This window comes from Patella vulgata, chromosome 1 (genome assembly GCF_932274485.2).
Source record: "Patella vulgata chromosome 1, xgPatVulg1.2, whole genome shotgun sequence".
NCBI lineage: Eukaryota > Metazoa > Mollusca > Gastropoda > Patellidae > Patella > Patella vulgata.
In genome coordinates, this window is record NC_065879.2 from 61718888 (window position 1) to 61746501 (window position 27614).

The window sequence follows — 27614 nt, forward strand, 5'->3', positions numbered from 1 at the left end:
TTAATTTTTTTGAAAACGTATCACGTATATTGAGTTAGTTGCTCGGCCCTAAGGTAGAGGATTTTGAGGGCTTTTTAACACACAATTAAGCAGATTGGCCCTTTAAAATGTGGACAATTTCTAAAAGATTAAATGGATAGCTTGAAACAAAATGGAAATAATAAATCGTATCAAAATTGATTCTTTCGACTTAAATATAACAGATTTTCATGGATTGCTAGTTGCTAAACGGACTGGCATGAAAGGTAATAATAAACTGACCGATTTACTGGAGTGTCCTGATAACCGAGGCATCAATTGAATCTCGTTGCATGCGAGAACTATTGTGATATAGCGAGATGATGAGGCAGCTGCTGTCATCCATTGCTCGAAATAAAGAAAGAAGGTCTACCTGTACGTGTTTTATTATGGAAAACGTGTAGAATTCAACTACAATGGATCATAATAAGGTGAATTTTATTTCCCAATTGATCTAAGCTTCGCGTATATCCATTTATTTACCCTTTTAATGGACGAAATGTGGCATAGATAAATTGCAGGAGTAGAGCCTATCGTTCTGAAAATCTGTTTTGGCCTCCCAGACTTTCTAGGTTACCGGTACTGTTACGACTGTACAGTGTCAGTACTAGTTTTATTTTTAACCTTTGAGTAGGAAACTCAGCCGTTGACCAAGCCCTGATGTATTTTTAGAGTGCTGACTAGTTTTGTAGATGTGAGATTATGGTTATTGTTACGTCGTAACTTACGAGGATAAAAAAAATGAGCAACAACAGAAAGGGTTTTGAGAATCAAATAGACAATTAGTAATACTAATGCAATTTGAAATTTAGTTTTAGAATTTCAGCGATATTTTTTTTGCTGTTTTGTCCTCCACTAAATTCCCGTTCAACCCTTTATTAAACTATTCAGGAAATTTATGAGAAATACCCCAAACCCGTTCCGAACCATCATTCTCTTAATTCTTAGCTGTCCGCCGCTACATAGTACCGTAGTACAATACACATTAACATTGTCATTTCTTCAAGCTTTGTGTAAAAGTACTTTAAAAACAGGACTATAATTTAAGTTTTTACCCACGAATGCATGCCTTGTCCGCACTCAAACTACTCCACATGAAAAGTCTAATTAAGTTGTCTACAAATATCAAAATATGTTCGTTGAGTTGTCGACATGTCATTGGATTGGTTGAGTTGTGCACTCGACATTGCTTCTGTTCACACAGCATTGGTTGAGTCCTCCGCTCGATATTGCTTCGTCGCCGAATATTATCACTTCTTAAAGCTGAACTCTGATTACAAAACTACAGAAATAATTAAATAAAAAAAAGGTAACACCCTAAACGACCGCCATACTTGTTTTAAATTTGAAGAAGAATCATGGCGATCGCTTAGAGGTAACAAATACACAGACAGGCCACGCCCACATCCAGTGTATCCCATGTTAATATGGTCTTGTCGTGTTAATAAATGTCTATTTATAATTTAGATAACATTTCAGGCCTAAAGAAAGACCTGCAAAAGGCAGATTTAGCTCTTGCATGCCTGTTTAATTATAATTTTAAACACTGCACTTATAATTTTGTAAATAATTGCTTATGGAGATGAATTTATATAAGCTTTTGTTTGTTTGTTTTTGGATTTTGTATTAGAATTTTGTATCTTTTTTTTTAATATTATGTAAATACAATGTATTTAATGAATAAATAGTGTTATTTATTTGAAAATAACCTAGGAAAAACACAAAAGTGTCAAAAGAAATATTTACATGACAATCACAGTTTATTAAAAGTTCTTACGACAATCTTGCAATAGAAGGTAGTATATATCGATAAATATAGTATATAATTTTCGGAAAATATTAAAAATGGCAATGATTAAAGCGGAATTGTTAAAGCTGATTAACTGATAATCCTGATGTTGTTCTTACTGTACATGTGAAAAAATGTCATACGGTTCTTTGATGTTTGAGGGAAAATTCAAGTTAAATTGTCAATCATTGATGTCAATGAACACTCAATACAAGGCTACTTTATTATGAAAAAAATGTGAACGGCTGTGATCGGTCAATCAAGCTTTGTTTGCTATTTAATAAAACAAGAACAACTTATCAGTAAAACTGATTCATTCCATACAATTCTGTCAGTTTTTCATTAATGTAATAATGAGGTAGTATACACTGGTAGTAGAAATATTGATGCTAAACAATTAAGGAGGTTATTTGGTGCTTATTTTGAAATTATCATGAAAAGCGGTCAATAAATAACAATGGTTTTGTGCAGTTTTTGAAAAATTTAAATATGAGTGTACCGTTAATATATCAGACTCACTATTTTAGTTACAAAAATGAATACTTGCGTTTTATGATTCGATATTAACATTATCTAAACTCATATCTGTATTAACTAATGGGGACCCCCACGTTATTTAAGATATGACTGAAATTTGACACAGAGGTTTATTGAGCTACACGATAGCAGCTATTACACCAAATTATTATTGTGCGAATATTATGTCAGTTATTGTGAAAAATCAACACGATAATCCTGTTTGTAGATATTTCGCTGTGGGTGTACTGTACATCATCCCATCAGCAGTTAAACAATACAAAAATACTGGCTAATGAGTGCAAGGGTCAAATTGAGAGAGTCCATTTTATACGCCCACATTATTTCGTCGCCCTGTCCATCCATTCACATTTGTTTGTGGACCCTAACAGATCACAACTTTTATCCAATTTTGACGAATCATTAGTCTGATTAGATACAGGTTTATATTGCAAAGATCTTGGTTCCTTTTAATATTGACACATATAACCCAAAGATCTCGGTTCCTTTCAATATTCGGGCATATCTGATCGTAACTTCCTGAATTATGGCCCTTGAAAGTATGATAGAGATTTAAAAATATCAATTACGGTTGAGTTCGAATTTGAAAATTTGATTGAAACTTCCCGTCAAAATGGCTGCTCTACTTTACGTAATAGTGTAAAAGTATGTAATACCAAGGTTGTGGACACTCTAGAGGTCACAATTTTTATTTAATTTTGATGAAACGTAAAATATATGTTTATATCCCAAAGATCTCTGTTCCTTTCGGTATTGGCATGTATAATGTTTTATGACTGCTGACTGTTCGTTTAGTCACAATTTTTATCCGATTTTGATGAAACTTAAAAGGTATGTTTATATCCCAAAGCCCTTGAATCCTTTCAATATTGGTAGATATCGGACCGTAACTTCTGGGATTATCGCCGCTGATTGTACGAAAAATCACGTTTTTAGGTTGTGGACCTCTTACTCCTAGTGGTCACAATTTTTATCCGATTTTAGAAACCTTAAAAATTTATCTCCGCTACACCATAATTACAGTTAAGTTCAAATTTCATGAAAATCTGATTGAAACTTCTTGTCAAAATGGCTGCTCCCCTCTAGAGATCAAAATTTTCATCCAATTTAAAAGAAATTTAAATTACATAGTGTGAAGGACCAAAAGTTCTTGATTAGGTTCAAATTTGGTGTGCATCGGACCTTCTGTTCTGGAGTTATGACCCTTACCCATTATGCAAAATATGAAATACATGTATGTTTGATTAAGGGCGTTGAGTAGTCTAAGATACACACTAACTTTCAACACCAGTCTTATTAAGACTTTGCACACTTGTTCCATGTGTAAAATAACCCAGAGGACACATAACAGTCCGACCGTTTGTTGTGGTACTAATGGAGGTACAAGCCGAAAGAAAAAAAACTATTTATAGCGAATGAGACGGTTTCCCTTGCCTAGATCAGTTCTTGAATAAATTATGAAGTCGTATACATCGTTCACGTCATCCGCTGTAAACAATCATGACCGTGTCCAGCAGTAGTTTCACACTGGATCATTCACGTCTATCTAGATATGACATCAGAAGAAATTCCTTCTAAGATGCTATTATCCAGGTCTACCATCTATCGCGATTAGAACGTGGCTGAATTTGATTTGTTTTATTTTAAAACTTGTTGTGGACGTATTCAAAGAATTAACCCAAAATCACAAAATCCCGTTTGGAGGTAAATAATGAAGAACGATTTTAAAATACTCTTGAGTTGATATTTTCCAACGTTTTTGGTGTCGACTAAGTTCGATAATGACCATTTTTCGGCTCTGGATAAGCAGAGCAATAAACAATTTGATTGGTTGAGACTTTGGAGCTTGATAACTTTGATTCTAATTGAGTAAGAGTAGTGAAACTTAGTGTATAGTTTCATTACATCAATACCTTGACTAATTTCGATGATGAGCATAATATTCTGCTTACGCAAAGTAGAGACTTAATCTAATTGGTTGAGACTTTGGAACACAATAACTCTCTTCTAATTGAGGTAGAATGTTCAAACTTGGTATAGGTGTTTATTTGGTGAATGCTTTGAAAGTGTTTGATCATGCGCATTTTCCACTAAGGCTAAGCAGAGATATTTGATTGATCAAGGCTTTGGAATACGTTAACTTTGGTTCTAAGAGTATAGATTCATTATTCAATACCTTCACTAAGTTCGATGATGAGAATTTTCTGCAATTTTATTCATCAAGAAGACTTTTTCTGCTTAGACTAAATATAGATAATCAGTTTGATTGCTTGAAACTTTTCAAAAAGATAAAAGTGCAATTAATTAATATGTGTGATCTATTTATATTTAGATTTCATTGGGGGGACATCAACATCACTGTTGGCTTGTTGTTCTGGAGTTATCACCCCTTTGCAAAAAATTTTGAGATTGCGATATAGACTATAGTTTTTATACGTTTGTTTGTGGACACTCTACAGGTCACAATTTTTATCCGATTTTGATGAAACTTGAAATATAAGTTTATCTCCGAAAGATCTCTGTTTCTTTCGATATTGGTATGTATAATGTATTGGACCATAACTTCATGGATTATGGCCCCTGATTGTACGAAAATTTGCATTTTTAGCTTGTGGACACTCTAGAGGTCACAATTTTTATCCGATTTTGATGAAACTTAAAATGTATGTTTACAACCCAAAACTGTCTGACAAAGAGGCCACTCCTTGTACGCAAATAGTGTAAAAGTATTTAATACTTAGATTGTGAACCCTCTAGAGGTCACAATTTTGATCCGATTTTGATGAAACTTCTGGAGTCATCAAATTTACTCAACATCCAAGTTTTCCTTTCTGATAAGCTGCTCTATATGAAGGTATGAATAGGAAAGAGCTTTTTATATGTAAATAATACAACCTGTCAATGATTATTTTTTATTTTAGGCTTGAAGAATATTTATCAAGTGTGGAATGTCAGATATTCAATGCGAAGAATTTGAACTCTGACCTAATAAGGTCAGATACAGAAGAAAACGATTTGTAGATAATAGATAGTACAGATTCAGAATAGATTAATTTGTAAGTCAGAATGTTTCTTTATCAAACCAAACACACTACATTGTAATTCTTATAGTTATTGTGTTCTTAATTAAAGCGACAATAATCCAGCTAAAGTAAAAGGCAATTACAGACTTTCAGAGAAAGCAAAATTGATTGAAAAGAATATTTTTTTCAAAAGATTATTCAAATTGGTCAATCCCATTATGGTCATATAAAGTTCCCTTTACTTTCTATTATTTCACGCTACCATTATCTTTTACATGTGGACGTGTTATTTTGTTGCATCTCTCTGTCCTGAAGTCTGTTCACAAATGTATGTTTATATCCCAAAGATCTTGGATTGGTTTGATTTTGACATATATCGGACCATAACTTCCTGGATTAAGGCTCCTGATTATATGAAAAACCATAATCACTAATGAGTTTGAAGTTCTTGAAAATAGGATCAAAACTTCCTGTCAAAATTTCCTCCCCCCGGTTTTTGCAAATAGTCGCAATGCAGATATGTTAAGAATCAAGGGATCATAAATGAGTTTGATATCGTTGCACATCATATCTTCTGCTATACCACCTGATTTTTACACAAAAATGTGAATCATGAATAAAAGTTTTGTACTCTCTAGAGGCAGCAATTTTTGTACGATTTAGATGAAATTTGAAATATGTGTTTGAGAAATGAAAATGAAATGAAATGGGGTTTAACATCCTACTGTTATGTGTTTAAGAATTAAAAGCCCTTAGAGGAGTTCGTTTTTGGTGTGCACAAGACCTTCTTCCATTCTGGAGTTTATATGCTCCCTGCCTTTTACGCAAAATTTTATGCAACATGTGAAATGCATAAAATGTTTGTGGACCCTCTGGAGCCTACAATTTTGTCAAATTTATTTTAAGGATTAACAGATTTATTTCAAATTTGGTTTCAAGCATTGGGGTAATGAAAAGATGAACCCTATCGATAATCAGTGTTTCAAAACCTTTCATTGCAATGTTATGCCCCCTTGACTGAAATTTTGTGAATATGTAGGAGGCCACAGTTTTTAACAGATCTTTTTCAAATTTTGTGTGAAGCATTGGGTTCATGAGAGGACGAACATTCAGTGAACTGTGACCTTATGTTCCATATTCCCCATTTCCAAAAACCATATGAACTCGATAGAGGCTACAATTTTAATGGATTTATGAACATGATAGAGATCAGATGCCTTGCAGGCATGCATGATCCTTATCAAATTGGGTCAACATCCAGCTTTTCCTTTCAGAGAAGCTGCCGTCAAGAAGTAGCTGCTGTGAGTGTGTGCTATCATGCTTTGTGTGGCTATCTTTTTAAGAGTTTTATTTTAATTAGCTGTAATTTACTTATTTACATATTTTATTTACTATAGGTAATAAAATGGCTCAAGGTCGTCCTATAAAATGTGTTGTTGTCGGGGATGGTACTGTTGGTAAAACATGCATGTTAATATCATATACAACGGATAGTTTTCCTGGTGAATATGTACCAACAGTGTAAGTAGATTTACTTATTTTATACACTTGGAAAATAGTTAAGCACCACTGTCAAAATGAACCAAATTATGTCTCAATTACTTTTGACTTTGATGTTTATGATGATTTTAACAATAATAGAGACCTAACCTATAATTCGATTGACTTTAAATTTATGCACAGTGTTTAAGGTCATGAGGCGAAAAAGCCTGTAGAATTTCTGATAATTACTGCCAGAGTTATGACCCTTGTCCTCTTTGATCATTAAACATCCTTTTGTTTATAACATGCTCAGCATGCATCAACCTTCAAGTCTGTACCAATTCAAAAAGCTGAATAATTACTCGTATCCACATTCCTAAAAACATGAGTTTTACAGTAAAACAATAATCACAATACTTGCCACGAAAAACTTCATAGTCAGTCATTTTAGTTACTTTGTTTTCTTTATTTTGACATTCTGCTAAGCAAGAAACCATTTGAGTAATAAATAAACAGGTGATGAATAGAATTAAGCTATAATCAAAAATATATGGACATCTCTCTTGAATCTTTCCTATACGTCTATTTTTAACCAGAACGCCCAAATTGATTTACAAGCAAAGAACCAGTTAACCCTTCCCTGAATGCCAACCATTTGCATATCATTTGCATATCCGATTCAAAATAACACTGATTGGCACAGAATTCCAGACTAGAAAACACGCTAATATTGTGTCCAGTGAAACCATTGCAATGGCCATACTTTTTATCCATGGTTATTTACATTTAAAAGGTGGTAAATTGTAATTAATTGATATTTTATAAAATATGGCGATATATTGGAAATTAAAGTTGTAATAAACAGCAACATAGACCAACATGTTTAGCAAATCTACGTGGCTATATATAGATCTATGTTTGAATCAGCTGATTAAATTTTGTTTGTAAATTTGGTACTGTATTTATTCTAAAAAGATTTAATAATATTGACTACAAAGTGTCTAGTGAATACTCTGGTGGTATTTCCAACTTTTTATGCATGTTTATTGACATTTTATAAAATATTGCAATAATAAGACCGGTGATAAGTAGATTTACCTCTTACAATTTTACATGTACATAATGCAGGACATTAAACCCCATTTCATTTTATTTCACTTCTATTACATTCTTACAAAATACACCTTCGATCTAATTTCACAGGCTATTATGTGAACTATGTTTGATTCACTCTAGTGATCCGGAAGATGTTCCATGATATTCCATTTTTTAATCAACAGGTTTGATAACTACACAGCTAATATGATGGTAGATGGTGTTCCAGTTAGTTTAGGGTTGTGGGATACTGCCGGTCAGGAAGATTACGATAGATTACGACCACTTTCATATCCACAGGTTTGTGTCAATTTATACCAAAATAATTACATTATTTACATAATGGACTTCTTTATTCATTAAATGCATATATAGGTCTTTTAAACTTTGGATTGAAATTAAACAATAGTATCTAGTTTGGCAACCTTTGTTAATCTTCATGAGAGAGTGAAGAAAGAATGATAGAGGGAGATTAACACCGATTTCCATCCAGAATCTCAACAAAAGTAGGGGCTAGACGGGAAATTAACACTGATTTCCATCCAGGATCTCAACAAAAGTAGGTGCTAGACAATCTAGCATCTACTTTTGTTGAGATCCTGGATGGAAATCAGTGTTAATCTCCCTCTATCTAGACCGTTGGACACCTGCTAAAATGCTGACTCCTGGGACAACTTTTATTTCATGGCAAAATATCTTTATATTAAGTTTGAATCGATACTGGTCCACATTTCTCAACACAATCTGAACTGGTTAAAATAAAAAAAAGTTATATTGTTCTTTATTTTCCAGACGGATGTATTTTTAATATGCTTTAGTGTTGTGAGTCCCTCGTCTTACGAGAATGTTTTGACAAAATGGAACCCTGAAGTGAAACATCACTGTCCTGATGCACCAGTAATCGTTGTTGGTTAGTATAATGCATAGTTGAAAATCCTGGTCAACTACCTCATCTAACATGCCACCATATACAACATGCATCCCCTATCTGGTCCCTTGAATTAGGAAAAATTGATATTCCCCTATATAACACACATGTAAAATTTACAGTTCGTTTTGAATTGCACCACGTAATGTTTTATATACCCGCATTTTCAATAGTAAATAGAAAACAATATAAAAAGAACATGTTTCACAGGTTGGCTGTAAAGAACTAACATCTGAAGAAACAAATACAAAATGAGTGTCAGTTATGACATCATTATAAGTATGACATTATAGACATGATTACATCATGGACTTTTAAAATACATAACATGTAACAAAGTAAAACAAAGGGTTGGGGTGCTCAAGGTTAGATTTGTCTTTGATTCCTTGATATAGTAAGGTTTTGAATGTGTAATACAGTGTAATTCACCCAGGGGAGGGGAGGGTAATATATTTAGATACTGGTTACATCAGTACCAAATGTTTTAATTATATGACAGTCTGGGCGACCTTCGGTTATCATGATTTCCTTACTATGGTCGAACTAACTGAATCTGAATTTCATTTAGTCCAGACCATAGTCCGAAAATACTGAACCATGCTATTGTGGCATTGTCGGAGTATTTCCAAGATGGCGGTGTCGATGAAACCAAAGTGTAGAATATTTTTAAAAAATCTTTTTTTTTTGTTAAGTATATGATTTTAGGAAAGCTTGAATAATTTTAAATGGTTGCTACCCCTATGATCAGATATTTTTTGTCTCGTATGTTATGTCTGAATCTATGTAAGTCTAAAAATTGCACATACTTTCAATACTTGCGCTATGCAAAAAGTAAAGTCAAATTACAGGGAATTTTATTGGCTCTAAAATTAATTTGAACCGTGCAAATTTAACTTCATGAAAGTATTATTTGTTTATTAAACTATATAACACAGCGATTTATTATCCTCCATGGAGAGATGTATAGCTGTTCCTTGAGCTTAAGGTTTTTTTTATGGTTATGGTCGAGGTCTAAAGCAGAGGAAAATGACATCACCATGTCCCTGGGGGCAGCCATCTTTGAACAGACGATGGTCCGAACCATCCGCGTTTGGTTTCTAGTTCCGACCACTAGTTGTGAAAAAACTATAACCGAAGGTCGCACAAGATTTGGACCAAGGGGCGACTGGTATGTGTATCTCTTTTATGGACCGAGGTGAAATAGTTGTTCGTTGAATTAACTGGATGAGTTGTCCTGTTATACTTCGATTATGTGTCTTTGTTGAGTAAGTAGCTCCTTTCAACAGATCTCTCGTGGTTGAGAGAGTAAATGTTTTTTTAGCCGAGAGAATATCTTTTGTCAAAGTAAGGGTTGATTCCGAGGCAAAAAGGGAAACACAACTGATCGATTTGATTACAAAATTAGCCAAAAGGAGATCATTATCAGAAAGTGAGAGAGAATATAAGAGTGGCTATTAAGACTTGGTTATCCTGGGTATTAGTGACTAGTTTTGTTCGCATTAAACACTTCAGACAGATTGGACCTATGTGGTAGGGTTTTATATGAATATTTTAATAAACTATAGTATAAACTATTTCTAATCCCCGGCGGGGTTACCTTCTTAACGGCGAATTACTACCGGGGTCGATAGCTCGCTTTCTGGGGTTGTACAGAGATTTTCAACTGATTGTTTAGATTGATCTGCTAGTATCCATGTTTATGGTAACCACACACACCAGCATAGCAAAACAGTTGTCCAAAAGAGTTACATGTACCTATACCTTTATTTAGAGATGTTATCATTTATATCAACACTCACACATTTCATCCCAATTTTAGATATCCACCCCCACTCTCCCTCAAATGCCCAATCACCACCCAGAAAAGATATCCATATAAACAACTTGTATAATAAAACCTGGCGCCGTAAATCCTCCTCTCAGTTGACAATATTTGTCCAAAAAGTACACTTTGGACCTATCCTCCTCATGGGGGGCACCTTGTATATTTATTTAGAGATGTAGAATGCTAGAATCTAGAACTCAATGTTTTAGTAATCGATAAGATGATCATCTTTTATATCAATACTATGAAATTTCCAGCCATTTTAAGTCATTTATGCATTTGCCTTGACAGAAACAACGAATCGGAATGAAAATCCCCTGCCTCAAATCTCTGATTAATATTCTTTGAACATGTTAGCTTACCTTTGTTTTGTATTCAATAATATTTATCAAAAAAGCACATGTCAATGAAACTATTGCTGAATTTTTCTACGTATTATAGGAGATGCTATAACTTCGGATATAGCAAAATGACGGCAATAGAAAATAGATACCAGATGATCTGGAAAAAATTTGGCAGACTGTGTGTTTGTATTTGCTTAGCTTAGAATGATCTTTTCATATTGCAGCCATATAATTCTAGATAACTTTTCGCCATATTTTTTGATGTTCACTCTTCTCTGCAAAATTAACTTGTCATTTGCCACCCAAACATTAATGGTTTAACACGGTGCACGTTAGATTGTATGGTCTGTCATTGAGTCAAGTGACATGGTTTCGATTGACATTAACAGGTCTTGACAGAATTTTTCAAGAGATCAGATTTCTTGAAGGCATCCCTTCTTGTCAAATTTGGTCAACATCCAAGTTTTCCTTTTGGATAAATTGCTGTTGATACATAGAGCTCAGGGATGTCACTAACTTTTCAAGTAACAGGAAATTTTGCTAAAGTAAGGGGCAGCAAATGTTTAGGGCCTCAGGCCTGAATCTGCGGGCAAACCGAAGGGTGGGGAGTGTGTTATGGCGTTAGGTGCATTTCGGGTCAATATTTTAAATGACAGAAAGTTTTTTTTAAAACATTTTGTGAAAATATACATAAAAAATCTATCCAAAAAAACTTTAATAATCCAAATAAGTGCTTTTCAGTCATATCTGAGTAAAGTCTTAAGATAAGCCTTATTATAGAATTGCACGTCTACCAATTTTAAAACTGAAATCTGTGAATATTAGTTTAGGCTTTGCTAAAACTTATAAAATCGTAACAATTTGAAAAATATATAAAATATTTTTAATCTTCATGATACCAGATAAAAGGCAGGCTGCATTTATTCGGGATTAGCAAATTTTCAGTCTGCAAAACCGATAAATCCCGTTTTCTAATTATGGGTGTAATCGCGTGAATGGAAATCCCTGGAAACGTGACATCAGAGTTTTATTTTCCCGCAAGTGCCTCCCACATAAACAGTAATAGCGCTTATATTTCTATAACTTTTGAGTCCGACTATTTTCGTATATTGAGATCGATATCAAAGCATTATAATACAACCGCTAGTAATATATTTAAACGAAAAAGTAATCTAAAATCGCAGATTGAAAGTCAGCTAAATTTCAGTCAATCACTCAATGCCAATGGCTTCCGATTCCACGCTCAAGTCACGTAGCATGAAACGTTTTCTGTTCACGGGAGAACTATCAAAATCGTATAGACGTTTACTACTAGCCATGAGGGAAAATGAGCGTGAGGGAACAGACCTTGTACAGTCAGTACAGGTCTCTATTTTATTAGGTACGCTCATGTACCTATTGATTACAATATACTTATAAGAATCATGAGGTCAATTTATACAACGGAAGTTAGGGGGTTACCTCCGTGTGGGAGATAGGGAGAAAGGTCGTAAATCTTTGAGTATCACGGAAAAAACTGGTTAGTTGATACGTCTGCGTGCTTTGCGTTTAGGAATTAAATTAGTTTCTATTAATATAATGCCAAATTATTCTATTTAAATTAAATTGCTGATCTTTTTTAGCTGAAAGGTAGCCGGAAATTGGCCTAATGTAAACGGCGAAATTTGCCGGTTGCCAGCTTCTAATGACATCCATGATAGAGCTTCTGCTGTTTTGGCTTATTTACACTTGTCACAATCTTTTCTGATTTTTATCAGGAATTTTTTGTACTATTGTACACACACAACATCGTGACCAATTCTATTGAAGTGTGGAGCTACATGGGTGAATGGCCAGGTTTTTTAACCTTAATATAACTTCTGTGTGTCTATGCATAGTTCTTGAATGGATTATGTGATCGGAAAAGTTTGTGAACATTGCATGTAATACTGTATAAATTAGATTTTTTGAAGGATCATAAACAATTGTCAAAATTGGTCAACATTCAAGTTTTACTTTCAAATAAGCTGCTGTTGAGACGTGTGTGGGTATCTTTTCAGCATATCCCAAACCTAATCAAATCAACCTAAATCATTACTTTTTTTAGCTCCTTTAACAATTAAGATTTTTTTGTTTAACCAGGTACAAAAATAGATTTACGTGAAAACAAGGAGGCGATTGGTCAGTTAGCAGCCCAGGGTTTAAACCCAATAAAACGTGAGCAGGGCATCAAATTGTCCAATAAAATAAGAGCTATAAAATATATGGAATGCTCAGCTCTAACACAACGTGGTCTTAAACAGGTTAGTATTTTAACATACGTGCTATATTTCATTCCATACTATGTCTATGCCACAGATCTACACCAGACTATCCTGATGCAAAATTCTGATTTGGATATACCACCAGCTTCAGTTATCCTGGCATGTACTGAAAAGAACCATCAGGATAAAAACAAAGAGGTCCTCCCATATACACATTGGCATACAAGTAAAAAGAAAAATGCTTGGCAGTTTGAATTCCGTGAAGAGTAGTGCAAACACTACTGCCTGTATTGATTTTCTGCTAGAGCAGGACGTTCTTGCTATAATACTGATAGTTCAAAAATAGATAACGAAAAATGAATATATTGAAAATTTCATTCAAATTACTTTATTCTGAGCTCAGTTATGAATGTTTGAAGATAAAGCTAAGATCGTTCATTATCGTAACAAAGGTACCTGACAACCTCAATTGTCCATTTTATCGTTGTATTTTTAAATCTTGCTGATGTTTAAATCCATTTAAAGCTTGGCCATAAATATAAGTTATCTTACAAAATCGGCTTCTTCTTCAGAATGGCTGAATAGATTTCTTGGAAATGTGGTAAAGATCACCCTAAGATAATAAAGAAAAGAGTTTGAAAGTAATTGAAGATTGTGTTCTTCGATATTCTGTTCCAGAGTTACTAGATGCTATAGTTTTTATACGTCCACATTTTCATGTTACGTATTAAGTTGTTTGTAGACCGCCTACAGGTCACAATTTTTATCCGACTTAAAATATATGTTTATATATACTATTCAAAAAAAGTAGGGGATATTTGATTTTGGGGGCATAATACTAAAATATGCAAATGACTACGAAAAAAGTCACTATAGAACCTAACAGAAGAAACATTTCCAGTTACATGTGACGCCCAAACGCACCAATAGCTACCGCATGGAATGCAGGTGATGCTTGGGATCATCATGGGGGTCCAACCCAAGATTTGCACGACTCTGACTTTGAATGTTACAGTCATTGTGGCATTGAATTCCAGGGTGGAAACATCAGTTTAATTGTTTTAGTGACCAGAAAACAAATTTTGATATGCGTCGGCTTACCCAAAATGAAAGGTTACGTGCCCTTGGCATGCTACAGATCGGCACAACACAGGCGGTTGTGGCGCGGACGATGAATGTTTCTCAGTCTGTCATAAGCAGGCTATGGTCCAGATACCGTGATACACAATCTGTACAGGACAGACCACGCTCAGGTCGACCAAGGGCGACAACTCAAGCCCAGGATCGATTTATCCGTACCTTGGCCTTGGTCATCACAGCAAATCAGATCAGCGCTCGTCTTCAAACAGACACTGGTGTGAGAGTGAGTGGCCAGACGATTCGGAATCGACTGCATAGGGGTCACCTTCGCGCCCGACGTCCTCGCGTGATCCCTTGTTTGAGAGATCATCACATTCAGGCAAGACGTCGTTGGTGTAGGGATCGTCAACACTGGGATAATCGACGCTGGAGCAATGTGATGTTTTCAGATGAGTCAAGGTTCACTGTTGATTTTTTGGACAGACGTAGGAGGGTGTGGCGTCGTCGAAACGAGCGCTTCCAAGACGTTAACGTCATCAGACATGATCGATTTGGGGGTGGTTCTGTTATGGTGTGGGGAGGCATCACTGTTGCTGGAAGAACGGCTTTACATGTTGTTGCAGGGCGTGTTACAGGCCAGTACTACCGGGACAACATCTTGGCAGTCCATGTTGTGCCGTTCGCACGACGTCATGGCCGCCGTTTCATCTTCCAGGATGACAACGCAAGATGTCACAGGGCCAGGATCGTTACAGGTTACCTCCAACAACAGAACATCACCACATTACCTTGGCCAGCACTGAGTCCCGACCTCTCCCCCATCGAGCATGTCTGGGACATGCTTGGACAGAGGTTACGTCAACGTCAACAACGTCCTGCCAATGTCCAAGAACTTGCTGCTGCGTTGCAACAGGGATGGGACAATCTGGACCAAAATGACCTTAGACGTCTCATTAGGAGTATGCCACGTCGGATCAATGCTTGTTTGGCAAACAGAGGAGGATTTACCCGTTACTGACTTGGTTGTGATGCTGTGGTAACTTTGCTGTTTGACCCCGGGTATCATTTTACCCTTATAATGGTCAGTCTGTGCCTTACTTAGTCTAACGATCATTTGGAATAAATCGATGAATGTGAACTTCATTTCATTTTGTCATTTGTTTCTTCGTCAGTTTCATTAGGTGACTTTAATAACACTTAAAAATCAAATATCCCCTACTTTTTTTGAATAGTATATATACAAAAGATCTTGGTTCCTTTCGATATTTGCGTGTACCAGACAATAACTTCCTAGATGACCTGGCACCTGGTACGTTCGGGGATTTTTATGCGCGAACTCTTAGGTTTTTTTTTACTGGCATGCGCACAGGTACTATTTCTTTTTCTTTTAACAAGTACCCAAATCGGGGATTTCGTGCGGAGGTAGTTCGGAGGTAAACAGTCTGTGAAGTACAACACTTGCCACTGTACCTGTATATCGCTAATTATAAACCGAATGTGTGAAGACAGTTCATACATATCACTCAAAAAATTTTCAGTACAAACTCAGTTGATTCACGCTCGATTTGCTACTAAACAAACCCATCGGTTTATTTTCTCAACAGTGGGACCCGAAGTGACCGCGGATTTATTGACCTTGTATGAACTTATCCATAGCTATATCCTTACACCGAGAGAAATTATCTAGTCTCGGTGAAAAGAACCATGGTCATCTGGTAGAAAATTACTTTTGTATATTTTGGAACGGAAAACAGTGTTTTTAGAAGCAAACTAACCTGCCGCACATGAGGAAGTCATTATACTAATAATAAAAGGCGAGACCTCTTTTTGCGGCGCAGGCTTATCACTGAGTAGTAAACCGTCCACAAACAATAATATAGGAAGCCTAGTGACGAGTGTAGTAAGTGGGCTATAGACTATAGGTTTGAGTCGAGATTACTCGCTTTCAGTTTACTCTGTTTTTGCGATAACCAATTATGTGAGAAATACCATACTGACATTCGGTTTTTAAAAGTTGTACGCGAACTAAATGCGTTTGTTAGATACTGACAGAGCAGCCACGAGTCGAGCTGTCTTCGTCAGCTAGTTTCACAATATCGTGCAATAGGTGTATTAATGTGATTTTTAGGTTTAACCCAGCAAACAATGCCAAAATAGTGTTTTCACTGCTTACAGAAAACTGAAATTTATGAGGGTGACCCTCCCACACACTCCCTATCGAGCTGCCGCTCGGTCTGCGCAGCCTCATGCCTGGCACATACTGACAACATTGTATATTTTTCCGTTTCCGCCCTTCCCCCCCACAATATATATTTCACGGCTACGTTGCGACGGTACCAGCATACCCAGTTGTTGACACCCATTACATCACTCCTGTCTAACAAATCATAAAGCTGTGGTGTTACGGTGGCGGCATAGTATTTCACCGTAACACCACAGCCACTCTAACCATTCATAATACATCTAACTATCCCTTTACAGCACTTCACTCCCTACACATTTCCCCTCGTCCTACTTTCCCAAACGTCAACAACACATCTCATACATCCAGTTCGCTGATTAACCCTTGTACCACGTCTACTGGATTATTACCCCTGATTGTACAAAAAATCACGATTTTAGCTTGTGGACTCTGTGAATGGTGAAACACTATTGTTATTACTAAGATTATTATTATTTTGGGGGGGGGGGGCTTAGAGATAGAGGTCTGAAATTTGATTTTTTGCTGGAAAAGTGGGTGGTGGTTATTAGTGCTTAAAACTATTTCAAAATTTGTCCGCATACGGAAAACTGGCCATAATTCTGTTAATTCTCAACCGATTTTTCAGATATTTACATTTTTGGATAGCCGTAGACATTTCTGAGCAGATAGCAGTTCAAAAATGTTGAATTTAGAAACTTAGTCATTCTCATTTTTTGGGGTAAAAATTGGAAAATTTTCTAAAAAATTTATTTCTTTGTATTTTTAAATTCTGATTACATTTTTGGACAGCTGACATCTATCCGGTTCAAACAATATAAGTGATATTGATTTTGGTTGATTTTTTTGCGATTTATTAGTCAAAATCTAATAACTTTTCAAATCTGTCTGAACTTTTTCTGAAACTTCAGCAGAGGGACATCTGAACTAGTGCTTAAGTGTATTTTTGAGGTTCTCTATTGACCGGAAGTAGTCACAAAGTATACCTCAACTTGGTGACAAAATTCTACAAAATAGGTGCACGTGCAAAAATTGCAATGCATCAATTTGCTATTTATTGGACAGTTAATTAAAGTATTCAAAGCCAAATAAAACGTCTACTAGATGGACTAAAGTTGACTAAAGCGCCAAGTTTCTACAGAAAACGAAAAAAGTTATGAGACTTTGAAAAGTATGTTTATTTTATGATTTCGAGCAAGTTTAGACGCCTATTTCTCAAAGTCAATGGTAGCTCAAAAAGGATATTGAAAATTGAAAACAATGTTATTTTTTTTAGATGCCTATTTCTCAAAATTGCGAGCAAGTTTAGACGCTATATTCTCGAAAAGTCTGCCTAATTTTTTTTTTCTAACTTCTTCTATAGAGAGTCTAATTTGGATTCTTGTGTAAGAAACCTTTGTACAACAGTGGGAATTATCAGGGGTAGCTGAAAAAATAAACAGTGTTTTTTGTTTTTTTCCAATTTCGAGAAAGTTCAGACGCCATTTTCTGGAAAGTACACCTAAATTTTTTTTTCAACTTCTTCTATAGTGAGTCTAATTGGTATTCTTGTCTATGAAACCTTTATACAACAGTCCGAAATATCTGGGGTAGCAGAAAAAAGAGATCGAGAATTGAAAACAGCGTATTATTTCACCGTAATCAACCAAATCCAACCGAAACAGTGGAGTAACTTAACGAAATGAAATTAGGTAGATACCTTAAAGAACTTACGTAAACTCTAAATTACATCTTCGGTATCGAGCTTAACATCGATTATGCTCACCGTGACGTTTCAGTGTTGTGAAAGCCTATGGAGTTCTAGTTTTGCTTTTGATTTTAAAAACCGTTTAAATATATCACCATTACACTATACCGTAATCATGGTTGAGTTTGAATTTCCTGAAAATCAGATCGAAACTTCACATCAAAATGGTCGCTCCCCTTTATGCAAATAGTAAAAAGGCTTTTAATACGTGTATACCAAGGCCACAATTTGTGTTCGATTTAGATGAAATTTATCATATTATACGTTACGGATCTAAAGATCTTGTATGAGTTCTGTTTTGGTGCGCATCAGAATTACGCAAAATATGAATATGTACAAAGTTTGTGGACCCTCTAGAAGCAACAATTTTTGTTCGATTAGATGAAACTTAAAATATGTGTTAAGAATCAAAACATCTGAGATGAGTTTGGTTTTGGTGCGTGTCCGTTCTGGAATTATGCCCCCATGCCTATTACACAAAATTTGACAAATTTTGTCTGATTCAGATGAAACTTTACATATTAGATGTTAAGAATCAAAAGATCTCAGATTTTGGTGTGCATCAGACCTTCTGATCCAGAATATGCCCCTTTATCCGAAAACCTTGTAAATGCACTAAGGCAAACATTTGGGATCATGAGAGGCAAACCTTATCGATAATCAGTGTCCTGCGACCTTTTGTTCCAGAGTTATGCCCCCTTACACAAAATTGTTCTGAATGCAATAACTTGAGACATTGCTGCTGTGTGGGCATAACTTCACGCTTCATGTAGCTATATTTTATTATTTTCTGGAGAAGCATTGGGTCATGACAGGATTAATCCTGTTAATATTCAGCATTCTGCGACTTTTTAGTACTGAAAACCATCAAAATGCAATTTCATCAGATTATTTTTGTTTTGAAGCATTGTGGTCATGATAATGTCCTCATCCTTTTCTGGAGTCCGAGTCCCCCTTTCCCTAAAGCACAATCGAGGCTAAAGTTTTTAACATATTTTTTCAAGCTTGTGAATACAATAGAGATGAGATTTCTTGAAGAATCTGTATCAAATTTGATCAACATCCAAGCTTTCTTTTGGACAAGTGCTGTTGAGGCATACATGTAGCTCATGTGTGGGTGTATTTCCATACTTTACGTGGCTATCTTTTTACATGTATATTAGACTATTTCAAATTGTCATAAACCATTCAGAAGCATTCACTATGTACACTTATGCAGCCCGGTCTACCAATACAAACAATTTGAGTAGTATAATGGGATCACATGATTGGAACACTGCCTACAAGGAAACTGTCAAATTAATGGAGTAAACCTGATAAATATTAAGAAACATAATATGCATTTGACATCTGATTTTAATAGATTGCAAATTATAAATACTAATTTGCACATGTATATTGGTTAAAACCCTTTAGACAGCAAGAAAGTGTATGTCTACAATTGGTTCCTGTTTTGACATAAGGGATGGTTGATGGCGCTCTGTAATGTCACAGCTTGAAATCCATGTGCTTATGTTCAAAGGGGTAAATAAATCAAGTTGTCAGGCATATATATAAGATTATGTTAACAATGTTTAATTTTTTCCCTCCAGGTTTTTGATGAAGGAGTACGTGCTGTTTTACAACCTCAACCACTCCGCAGAAACCAACACAAGTGTACATTACTCTGAGACTGGCATAGTGAACATTCTACTATATACTGAGACTTATTGCTGTGTTGATATACAGCATTGTATTTATAATTGTGTATTCAGATTGGATAATAATTCGGGCGTTGTTTTCAAACTCAGCTTTTTTTATACGGACATAAATTATGGAACCAAAGTAGTACTGTTGCTATGATGATGAAATATAGGATGATTTCATGGGTCAAGAGTTGAGAAGTTGATGACAAACGAAAGATCCTTGAGACATGTAACCTAGGCATAATAATCAGACATTTAATTTTAAACTTTAAACTTATTGTGTATAATATTTGTGTCGATCAGTATATTTTGGTCGATTGATATATCTTAGTCGATATATCATCTTCGTTAAATTATTAGATGTTTTACATTTAGTGTGATTCTCTCTCTCTCATTATTTTCTTTTTCTGTCTGTGTAAATATTAAGATAGTTCCATTCTTATTAATTTGTAGAGTGCTAAAAACATAATAATAACAATAATTCATTTGAGGCACATAGAAATTTAAACATCTGTGTTGTGAGAAATAGGCTTATTCAAAGCATTTAAAGAAATAAGGTGAGATCATTTATTATGGAGTGAGGGTTGTCAGTGTACTTATTGATGAATTGATATAGATTCATTGAGAAATAAGACAGTCATTATAATGTCCCATTTTAAATTGTATAATGACTTTACCATAATAATTTACAATCTACATTTATATTGACCAATGATTGAGCTTCACTCCATTAAATGAAAATTATGTTAAGAAACCAAAGTATTTATAAATTTGTGGCAAATGCATGGGACATTACCAATAACTCTTAAATTACCTTGATTTCATGCCAAGGTTATTGACTAAGTCTGATAATGAGCATTTTCTGCTCGGCTTAAGCACAGAAAAACAAATAGATTGGTCTAGCTTTGGAACATGATGACTTTCATTCTATTTCTAATTGGAAGCGGACGTAAAATACAACTAACTAACAACAACAAAACTTGGCATATAGCCTCATTACTACAATGATTTATCATTTTCTGCTTGGGCTTAGTAGAGATCAGCAATTTTATTAGTCAAGACTTTGGAACACAATAACTATGTTTCTAATTGAGATAGAATGTTCAAACATGGTGTAAATGTTAATGATCAGTAGGTGAATGTATTGACTGAGCATAGGCTAAGCAGAGATGAGCAATTTAATTGGTCGATGCCTTGAAACCTAACGGTGCAAGTATTTATTGAATGTCATTTATTTATTTTGGGATTGAGGCAGGGGACATTAGCCTTACTGTTGCCTTGTTTTAGTAGTTATGAATGTAGATTTAGAGAAATCCATGCTCCACAGACAAACAGTACAAATATTTTATAATAACTGAGGTTTTATTATTCTGTTAAGTATAATTTTCTAATTTAATTGTATGCTTTAAAGATGCATTATTTAAGATTTAGATAAAGTGCTGACAGTTTATGCTATAATAGTTAAAAAAAAAAAAAAAATGATGAATAAAAGAATATGTTGAAAATTTCAGTCAGATTGCTGCACTGTGAGCTGAGTTATCATCATTTGCAGAACTGTGTAGTCTTGTTGTCATTGATACCGTCATTACGATAATAAACAAAGTCTTGATTATTCATTTTTAAATTAATCTTTAACTGCCAATTGTATTTAAATATGTTGAAAATCAAAACCATCCGAAGTTCTAGAGAGTTTGTTATGGGCCAAGTATGTAAATTAATGTCTAATTAATGATTAATATAACATTTGAGGCCTAAAGAAAGGTCTGCATTAGGCAGATTTAGCTAAAGATTACTGCATCTTTAAGTATCATTTTGGTCTGGGTTGACAAAGTTTGTTAAAAGTAAAAAATTTCATGTTGACAGACATATGATGTCCTCCGTCCTGTCCAGACCTTGTGTCCAGGAATTATGGAGTAGAGGATGTGGTTTTTAACAAATTTTTCATGAGAGAACATGCCTTATTGATTATGAGCGTTCAGCAAACTTTTACTCCAGAGTTATGACTTCTTAGCTGGAAACTTTGTGAATGTGATAGAGGTTACAATTTTTTTAACAAATCGTTTTTAAATTTGGTTTGAAACATTTTGGTTCATGAAAGGACGAACCCAATCGATATTCATTATTCCGCAACCTTCAGTTCTGGAGTTACCACCCTTTTGTTGGAAATTTTCTAAATTTGATAAAGGATGCAGTCAATTGGACAGTGCGAGAGGATGACCGCAAACGATTTTCCCGGTTTTCTGTCGATCTCTTGGATTATCAGGGTGTATCTTGCATGACAATATTAGTGATAGATATTGAAGTATCAAACTTCGAGGTTCATGGTCTTTGTTCAAGATAGAACCAACATCCAACTGTTGATTAAATATGATAATACCAATCTATATTCTAGTCTGATATATTTTCATATCAAGAATTAATACTCATGATTAATATCATTAATATTGTCTAACTTGAATCATGCGAATATATGTTTAATTTTCATCTTGTGATTGATCATGTACAATATACCCCATTGTCTTTAAATTTACATCTTTTGTATAGTGAAGCCCAAGTGTATAATGGATGTATCTCGTTAAAACATGCATGTAGTCGGTGGATATCGACAACAGATTTATAGTGAATCTTTGTGTAAAATATTTGAGTATCTTTATAACAAGTGTGCAATAATTAAATACTTACATCAGTGTTATAGTGAAAGTCTAGTGTATAATATTTGAGTCTCACTATAACATGACTGTCGTCAAGAGACATCAATGTCAGTATTATAATGAAGCACCTGTGTATTATATATGGTTTTCTCTATTCCATGGGTATAATGTATAAATAATGTAAGGTTTTCAGTATAACATGGGTGTATTAAACCCTTGAGTATAATATATCAGGTTCTTACTATTACATGGGTGTAGTCAGTGAAACCTCTAACATCTATGCTATAATGAACACTTGTGTATGGGTAACTTGTAATATGTGTTAGTTAGTGGACATCAACATAGTGTTATAGTTGAGTCCTACACCACTGATTTCAGTGGACACAAATGTCACCTTTTTTATAGTGAAATCTGGTATGTATCTTGCTTATAGCACTGTAGCCCGGGTATAATTTAATCTTGTGTATTTAGCATTAATTTCTTTCACATTCTTTCAATATCAAATCTTTATTTAAAACTTCGCAAAAATCATTAAAATCATCAACAATCATCTAATTTGTACTTGTTTCCTGCTTAAAGCGGACCATTCAATTTTGATAATGAATGTCCAATTTACAAGCTTTTAATTTATTGACCACTGTTAAAAAATAAACAACCCAATTGATTATTGATGTATATTGGTTGATTTTTGAACAGTGGTTAATAAATTAAATACTTGTAAATTGGGCACTCATTATCAAAATTAATGAATCAGTTTTAAACTGGACACAAGTACAAATTAGAAGTATTTGGGTGATTTTTAAACAAAGATATGATATTAAATGAATTTGAAAGAATTTAGGGCTAGATACACAAAATTAAATGATACAGTGTAAACTGTCAGCCGTTGAATACAGGAATTAATCCTATCAAAGTTATGAAAATCAGATCTCAAATCAGGACCTGTTTTTTTGGCAACTAACACTCAGAATATCATAGGACCTGGCAACCATTTGACACAACATCATGTAAACCTATAATTAGGAGACAATAGATATAATTCTATGGAATACAGTTACTGTTTATTACTACATGTGCCGAGAGGTACCTTGGGAATTTCTAGTCAATCGAATGGAACCCAAAAAACCGAGGTCCAACGTGTACACATTTGAGTGTACTTAAATTCAAAAGAACCCCTGAAAGTTGGAATCTGATGAAGAGTAAGCAAAAACACTGCTGTGCTGGTCAAAATTCTCCTCCCTTTGCTATCGAATTTCCTATGGCTTAATCCAACCTAATATGTACTGATTCGTTAACATTTAAAATAATAAATGAGAAAAAAAGTAATCAAAATATCAATGCTGGATTCAGTCAGATTAAAAACAGAAACACCCATTTGATTTCACAAAACATAAAGATGGCTCTGGGCGTGTTGTATATATCACATGACGTCATCCGACAATAAAACGACTTGTAACTACTGGCAATTACCATAGATTGCAATATAGCAGAAGGTTCAACTACAAGAAATGTAGACCGGTGTTGTTGACAGATTCTAAAAGAGACAAAGGGGGTTAACCTAGCTGAAAAGTGTACCAATTTTCTCCTATATGGTATCAATGTATGTATATCTGGTATCATCAGAATGTAAGTCTGCCGGGGATACACCACCACTAGACATGTCTGTCAGAGTGTTTTTGTAATACCTGAAGATGTACGGTACACTGCTGTCCGATTTTCATTTGGTACACTTTTGAGCTAATCTAGTCTAGTTGGGGGTCATGGCATTTAGGGCGTGGAATACCACACCCACCACCAGAAACTCGACAGACTTACATTCTGATGATACCAGATATACATACATTGATACCATATAGGAGAAAATTGGTACACTTTTCAGCTAGGTTGACCCCCTGGGCTCCTGGTCTATTTATGTCCTGGTTAATGAGCCAGCCCCTTGTTAATTACTCACAGAGGCATTGTTGCTCCCTAAAATACCCATTATAAGAATGAACAGTATTATGATAAGAGCATGTGTTAGTTACATTTTAGGTAATTTTTAATATTTTTATTTCTTTATTATACACCCATATTGAAATCTGGTCGTACACATATATTGTCATCACCCCCATCCGTCCGTCGATCCACAATTGCCTGTTGACGCTCGAAGCTAAAGTTATTATTCACTTTATACACAGTTTTAGTCATGAGACAAAGGAGTGTAATGACTTTCACTGATTTCCCCCTATATCTGTTTTAAAAAATCTTGTTATCATGTGATAACTCAATAGGACTTCTTTGTCTCATGACCAGAAACACTGTATATATATATGAATTTTAACGATTTCTGATTATTACTGACAGAGTTATGGCCCTTGATCACTTTTTTAAATCTTGTGGACGGTCCAAAGACTAAAATTGTCATCCGATTCACTTGAATGCAGTGTTTAAGTTCATGAGACGAAGAAGCCTATTAATTTTCAAATAAGTAGCACTTAAACACCGTGTATAAATTCAAAGTTCATGAGACGAAGAAGTCTATTAATTTTCAAAATGTTTTACTAATTACTGCCAAGAGTTATGGTCCTTGAAATTTATAGCAAAGAAGTCTATTGATTTCTGATAATTAACATCAGAGTAATCACCCTTGAACAATTTGAAAATTCTTGTGGAAGCTAATTGTACGCGCAAGGTGAAGAAGCTGATAATTATTTTTGGAATTATTGCCCTTGATCACGTTAAAAAAATCTAGCAGTGGATATTGTTATCCCATCGATTCAGAATTTATACACAACGGTAGCCAATTGATTTGAATTACGCACTGTTTAAGTTCATGCGATGAAGAAGCATTGATTTTCAATGATTTCCTACAACCCGAATGGTTATCATTTTATTACTGCTACATGTTTAGCACTTAGAAGAACTAGACACCAATTAAATTATTTTTGATAATTAGTTCATTGATTGCTACTCTTGTTGTCGCTTTTGTCCGTAGTCACAATTGTGATCAAAATTTTATGAAAGAATATATTTTCGTAAATGATTTGTCCGTAATCACCTTTCAGACTACCATCCTATTGCCGAAAACCTTGTGAACTCGATACACCTACCACAGTTTGTAATGGATTTTTTTCAGATTTAGTATGAAGCATTGCCTTCTTACGAAAATGCACGTTTCAAATTTTGTGTGAATGATTGGGTTCATGAGACAATGAACCCTATTGATACTCAGCATTCTGTGATGTTCAATTCCAGAGCTGTGCCCTCATTTCCAAAAACCTTGCGAACATAATAGTTTTTAATGAATTTGCTTCAAATCTGGTGTGAATCATTGGGGTCATGAGAGGATGAAACCTATCAATAATCAGTTAACCCATTTTTCTAAAAACCCTGTGAACGCAATAAAGATCAGATATCTTGAAGGCAATCAAATTTGGTCAACATCCAAGTTTTTCTTTTGGATAAACGTCTGTTTATGGCTTTCGATTTTCCCAGACATAGCTGATGTGTTGGTGTATATCCGTGCTTTGCATGGCTATCTTTATTTTTTTGATAAAAAAAAATTTGCCATGACTTTCTAATTTTAATGTAGTATTTGTAATCTACTCATTTATATTTTCTAGAAAACCCCCCCATTAAATTACATGGTATTGTTAAATAGGGTTTGTTTTTTTAGAAACTGTCTTTTAGCCTCCTCTTAGACCAAACAAACCTGCTCAAAGCACCATACTGATTAGGTATACACCTATTAGAAATACTTTTATTCACAACAATGTCCATGTCTAATGTCTTCATCTAGGGAGAGACACTTGTGTTGGGGTTTGGGCTTTAGTCCTTGGTATCTATTGGCACTATTTTTGTTGGAAAATTGTTGAAGTTTCTGATGAATATTTTTGTGATTCCTGTTTCTGGAGCCGGAGAATAATGTTGCTATTATTACTACAATTATTTTTACGTGTCAATAGGGAATAATGTTGCTATGGCTAATATAACTGTTATATGTATTATAATGTTGCTATGACAACTATGATTATTTTATGTTACTAGGAAATAGTATAAGTACTATGATTATTTCTATGTATTAACAGGGAGTAATGTTGCTATTACTACTAAAATTATTTATATGTTACCTGGGGAATAATCTTGCTATGACTACTATAATTATTTCTGTGTGGTTTTATAAACTATGTTAATGAACCGAGATATTTTTAAATAAAGTTGGTTTTACAACCACACATTGGTTGAAACTATTTATTTATTGCCCTCGGCAATTAAATGTGCTAAATGATTGTGGTGGTCGCGTAAGGCAGAGTATTACACATACCCTTGTTATTCGCCCACTTTTTCATGTGGGCGTATTATGTCTTCGCCCCTGTCTGTCCGTGTCTGTGTTTGTGTACACTCTACAGGTCACAATTTCTCTCTGGTTTTGATATTACGTATTGGACTGTAACTTCATGGATTAGTGCCCGTTTGTACGAAAAATCATGTTTTTAGCATGTGGACCTTGTAGAGGTTGCAAATTTTTATTTAAAAAAAAAATACACAATCATTGAAATATATCACCGTTACACCATAATCACCGAGCCATCCTCAGCAAGTTATAACAATAAATCTTGAATCAGTTTTTAACTAATTTTGTTTTTCAAATTCAATGTGAAGCATTGGAACATGAAGATAAGAAGATCAGCTCTTTTGATTTTCCCAGTTCTCTATCAATCTCTTGCAAAATATTTATACTAAGAATTCTGAAGTTGGCATAAAAATAAATTTCTAGGTGCCAAAGAATAGCGATTTAGCATTTTAAGGGAACAGCAGAATTTGGGAAATCCATTAGGAGGCAGACCACCATTAAACTTCACCATCTCGGTACCCACAAATTGTATAGCAATTCTCTGTATCTTTTCTCCCCTTTTGCATGCCCATTTTTGTTGATCTTTTGGTCTAGAATGGACGAGGAGGGTTTGAATTAACATTTTCTGCCAGGT

The 27614-nt window shown here is 34.7% G+C and overlaps 1 protein-coding gene across 1 annotated transcript; it reads left to right on the forward strand.

The window, feature by feature from the left end:
- The first annotated feature begins 313 nt into the window (after positions 1-313).
- LOC126831683 (ras-related C3 botulinum toxin substrate 2) lies at positions 314-26859 on the forward strand. Its single transcript, XM_050562322.1, has 7 exons — positions 314-449; positions 5266-5400; positions 6765-6888; positions 8130-8244; positions 8737-8854; positions 13163-13323; positions 19904-26859. The coding sequence occupies exons 3-7, from the start codon at positions 6773-6775 to the stop codon at positions 19979-19981; spliced, it is 588 nt and encodes a 195-aa protein (XP_050418279.1). The 5' UTR covers positions 314-449; positions 5266-5400; positions 6765-6772; the 3' UTR covers positions 19982-26859.
- The last annotated feature ends 755 nt before the right edge of the window (positions 26860-27614 follow it).

What these genes read in the sequence shown, in the direction of transcription:
- LOC126831683 (XM_050562322.1), top strand. Translation starts at nt 6,773, where the DNA reads ATGGCTCAAGGTCGTCCTATAAAATGTGTTGTTGTCGGGGATGGTACT. An exon ending in GGTGAATATGTACCAACAGT is followed by an intron (nt 6,889 to 8,129) that starts GTAAGTAGATTT and finishes TTTAATCAACAG; the next exon opens with GTTTGATAACTACACAGCTA. An exon ending in GACCACTTTCATATCCACAG is followed by an intron (nt 8,245 to 8,736) that starts GTTTGTGTCAAT and finishes TTTATTTTCCAG; the next exon opens with ACGGATGTATTTTTAATATG.